General features: G+C 28.3%; 1 protein-coding gene across 1 annotated transcript; it reads left to right on the top strand.

Annotated features, from left to right (window-relative positions):
- Nucleotides 1,037-3,232, top strand: LOC109327825. Its single transcript, XM_019560993.1, has 6 exons — nt 1,037-1,481; nt 1,693-1,807; nt 2,374-2,455; nt 2,582-2,633; nt 2,882-2,936; nt 3,078-3,232. Exons 1-6 carry the CDS (start codon nt 1,080-1,082, stop codon nt 3,137-3,139), a joined length of 768 nt encoding a protein of 255 aa, XP_019416538.1. The 5' UTR covers nt 1,037-1,079; the 3' UTR covers nt 3,140-3,232.

The raw sequence follows: 4,999 nt of genomic DNA, 5'->3' as shown, positions 1-4,999 counted from the left end.
TATATATATATATAATTTGTTTTTTATAATATAAAAATTTATCTACGGTTAATGCGTCATGCATCATTTGTCTGAATTATTTTTCTTTTAAAAAGTTAATGATTATCGAAAATGAGTGTTGGATAGTCCGGCAATGCAAAAAACTCGTACACATAAGTATACAATGTTTTTCAATTATTAAATGAAAAATATATGCATCAACAATATAAAAGTTGTTTACACTGTCAATATATCATTTATTATTTATTTTTAATTATTAATGATTCTTAAATAAAATAATATAAATAAATGATAGATGATGTATTTATTGTATATAAATTTTTACATTTTCAGTGTATAAATATTACACTCTTATTAAACTTATAAAAAAATATTAAAGTAAACCCTTAGGTAAATAATAAAAAAGAAAATAGTGAATTTAATTTCCCAACACAAACTACCTTTTTTAGATGGTTTATCATCAACAATTCTAATGATTTAGTTTATCATAACCCTTTATGTAACATGAAGCTATAATCTTCTGTACCACTCTTCTTTATTTATTTTTATTCACTTCTTTTATTAGGACTATTTATAGGATGAGTCCAACACAATATACTCTCTAATTTTTTTTTTATATATACATGATTTTGATCATTAAATATATTTATTTTTAAAATAACAAATGTAATTGATTTAAATAGGATGATTACTCATGGTCTAATATTTTTAGAGTATCATGTATTTCCCAAATCCATTTTGATCAAGACTGAAATATTTTTTGGGTCTAGTTTTAAACACCCGTATATTAGATAATAAATTAATGTAATTAAGGCTAATATACTTAATAGTTATAAACTTCCATGTTCTACGTGTATCACGATTACATGATTTCTCCACCTACAATACTTTCTCATTTAGAGACACTTATAATTAAATCCTCATAATTGCATAAGCACAAAGCTTCCTCTTAGACCATTTATTCCTTACTTCAATGAAAAAAGATACAAAGACCATTTGACAAGTAACTAAAACGAGAGTAAATAATTAGTACCAATACCCTACAATCTCCAAATGCTCTTTGTATCTTGTCCTCCACTATGACATCTCTCCCTCAAATTTCAGCCACATTAGGACCTTGCATGAGAACAAAAAAGAACATCAACACACCATGCATTGCTCAATTACACAACAAGATGCATCTAAATAACTTAGTTTCAAAACCCACATTTTCTCCCTTAGTATTAGTGGAACATGAGAAGAATTCCATAGGAGACTTAAGGAAGCAGTGCAAGCAAGAAAAATGGAAAGCATGGTGCAGCGATGATGGATCATGCGGTGTAGTGCCTGAGTTTTTGCCACCACCTTCATATAAGGAGATTATTATAGAATTCTACAAGGCCCTCAATACAAAAGATACTGAAACATTGGAACAATTACTTTCACCTAATGAATGTTCGTACGAGGATTATGTCTTATACGGTCGCGTTGAAGGCAAAGAGGTTTCAACAATTTTGTCTTATGTTTCTCTCACTAAGAACTTGTTTACCTATTCTAAGTAGATAAATATAATATAATCTTTTAACATGTCTCAAATCAACGAATTCATCATAATTATAAGGATGCAACAATATACTAGAGATTGTGTGTTGGATTAAGGAATGCCAATTATGCACCAATAATTTATACGGTGAATGATGTAAAAATTTGCAGGGCATCATGAACTTTTTTGAGAACGCGATGGATGCAATGGGCTCAAATATTCACATTGTTGTGGATGAGATCAAAGAGAACAACCATCAAACAGCCACTGTGTTTTGGCACTTAGGTATGTGACCTTCATTAATTCATTTCACCACTTTACACTAGTATAATTGATCTGTACCCATGAAATGATTGGATTCACCAAATTTCATGTTATGTGAATATCTCTAGCAAAAGCCCAATATTTTGCATTTCAGAGGCCCAATAGTAAAAACCTTAGTTTTGTATAGGCTTTTAACACAGTTTCTATTGGAGTTGACTAGAATTTTAGGCAAAAACAAAAACCTGATAACTATAATAGTATTTCAAATAATTTTTTAATTTAAATATTATTATACTTAGGGAATAGATTGTGATCTCAGTAATTTGTAAGAAATAATAATGGTTAAAAAATAGTGCATCTAATTAGTGCTATGCATGAATTGTTTTCTTTTAAACAAATAAAAATGAGGGATCATATCTATAATTTATTAATCCTCGTATATTTTATAAAATTATAAATTGTTTTGTCAACCATAATATATTAGCAACATATTTTACTTTCTATATGCTGAAAGGCTATGGTGGAATAAACATATTACTTGATCTGATATGTGTGATAAAAAAAAAGTACCCTGATATTCTTTGCAGAGTGGGAAGAAACCAAGATACCCTTCACAAATGGGTGTAGATTCTTCACGTTTGAAGAAGTTGAAGGAAGAATATGTATTAGGTATTATTTCTATGTGTCCATAACTAACCCAATGCAAGATCATTAAAATCTTGAATTTATAAACATGTTAATATTTTGAAGTAGTTATAGCCTTTTCATAAACGGTGGAAATAAATGTATGTGCAGCAAGATAACTGGCATGGAGGAACTTCCAGTCAAACCAGGAGAACTAATGCTGGTATGTTCCTAGTGAATATTTATGCATATAGTAAAAGTAGCATACTGTCCCAAATCATATATAAGTATCGTCTCGTGTCAATGAAAATATGCTATGTTAATTATAAAATTTAAATTTTATTTTTTATTTTTTCTTCATTGAGCCGAAACAAAATTTAAGATAGGATTGAGATAGTATATCTTTGTTCCTATACTTGCATGCATGCATCAGATTCAGAAGTGATTAATTGGGGCCTTAAATCTCTGCAGAAACTGTTAAAAGCAATTCGTATGCTTTTTGACAAGTATCCACTACCAACTAAAGGTACATATACATACACATATCTTGTTAATTTTTAGGCATTCTCATATTCACACAAGTTTGATATAAATTCATCTTTTAATATATTGTTAATTATTTGGTTAATGTTTTTTTAAAACAAAATTTCAATTTGGTGCTTGGCAGCGATTCTTGAGTCACATGCCTCTGATGGAATGCATTTCGATTTGTTTGGACGGAAACGTTGACCTTGAGAATCATCAACGATGGCTTCTTCAACGCTCCCTTTGTGAATTAATGAATGTCTTATTTAATTTTCTTACATAATAATGAAAGTAAACGGGAAAAACTTTATGACTCCATCATTTCAACTTTTAATATATTCATTCTATACACATCAATACATTATTATCATTCATTTCTAATGTTTATATTTAAAAGTTAATAATAATTAAGAATTAATGATGATAGATCAATACATATATAGGATTAATAAAAGTGCAAATATCAACTCGTTCAATTATACTTTCCACAAACCTCATTTTTTAAATTAAAGCAAAAAATAATCATGAAACTCAGTTTGTGACCCTCCAAAACATAATCGGGGGAATTATAAAATACACACCTTATTTGGTAAACGTGACAAATATTTAATGATAAAAACAGTTAAATGTCCACGTAGCACATTAATTGTCGAAGGGGGAAGCTAAATCGAAACATGAGAATGAAACAATCTACATCATATAGTTACTCATCAGTGCACGATACCTGCCAAATAAATATGGGGAAATATGGGGCGGACATCTGTTGTCTAAAAACAGTGTACCACTTCATATTTTATTACTTGTGATTGGTTAAAAAAATAATTAATTATTAAAATTTTAATTTAAATATATTTTTTCAACCAATTACAAGTAGTAGCACATGAAGTGATAAATTTTATGAGAAAACAGATGTGCTCCCGATAAATATAATGTGAGGTTGAAAGATAACAGAGTGAGCTGATTCCATTTGTGAATAGAGAATCGATTCAAGCAAGAAAGCTAGAATAAGTTTTTGAAACTCTTTACCTTTAACAAATACTCGTATTAGTGGTTCTATTCCAAAAAAAATTATGTTCGAGGTTATGTACACAAAAACCTATAAATGAGATAAAAGTACAGTATAATTTGTCTAAAATGATCTTATCATGCACATTCGGAAGTGAATTAAAAAGAATTTGTGAAATGGATGATAAAAAATATTATATATGTGTATAATTAGAAAGTATATAGATGTATATTCAACTTCTAAAACGTCAAAAAACTTGAACTAAGATAAAATATTAAAACGATTCATATAATTGTAACACTATTGTAAACATTTTATATTTTAAGTGTAATATCTTTACATTTTGAATATAAAAATTTATACAAATCATTTATTATCTATTTTATATTTCTGATTGTTATAACCATCCAACATTTAAGCGTCACGTCCACGTGCTATGATGCAACTCATGCATCACACCACACCTCCATTTTGCTTACAATGATAGCATATTGCCATATTCTACTATATTTAGACTTTTCTTATTCTGATACCAATTCTTGTGTGCTTTTGTTCCTAAATAATTTTAAGAAATTCCTGTATAATATGATATTACTATACTATTTTAGTTCTATAGTAAAAAAGAAACACGTCATACACTATATTCAGACTGTTGATTTAAAAATTAAATGCGACGTTGAATTTAGGAAATTATCAAAATTAAGATTCTTAATTCCTCTTGACCTATAAAAGAACTTTTTTGTTTAGCAAGAATATCTTTCTTATTGAGATGCAGGATTTTATATAGAGGTGTACTTTACATGTAAAAAAATTTGTTTGAGTGAGTTGAGTCCAATTGGTTTATCAAGGTTAAGGTAGATAGGGGAGGAACTAGGTTGTGACCCACTACAAAAAAAATATATTTCCTTACTATATTATATATGATTTGGGTAGAAGTTAATTATGATTGATTTTGGTTAACATATGTTAAACTTTAGTTAATTCTACACATTTTTCTAGTCCTATACTAGGTGTCATGGTTCAGAAGTATTGAATTACATTAACCTATTTATACCACA

This window comes from Lupinus angustifolius, chromosome LG15 (assembly GCF_001865875.1).
Source record: "Lupinus angustifolius cultivar Tanjil chromosome LG15, LupAngTanjil_v1.0, whole genome shotgun sequence".
In the NCBI taxonomy this organism is placed as follows: Eukaryota; Viridiplantae; Streptophyta; class Magnoliopsida; order Fabales; family Fabaceae; genus Lupinus; species Lupinus angustifolius.
This window is presented reverse-complemented; position numbering and strand designations above follow the sequence as displayed.

Coding starts and splice junctions, on each gene's coding strand:
- LOC109327825 (XM_019560993.1), top strand. CDS start 1,080: ATGACATCTCTCCCTCAAATTTCAGCCACATTAGGACCTTGCATGAGA. Junction 2,456..2,581: donor GAAGGAAGAATATGTATTAG/GTATTATTTCTA, acceptor ATGTATGTGCAG/CAAGATAACTGGCATGGAGG. Junction 2,634..2,881: donor AACCAGGAGAACTAATGCTG/GTATGTTCCTAG, acceptor AAATCTCTGCAG/AAACTGTTAAAAGCAATTCG.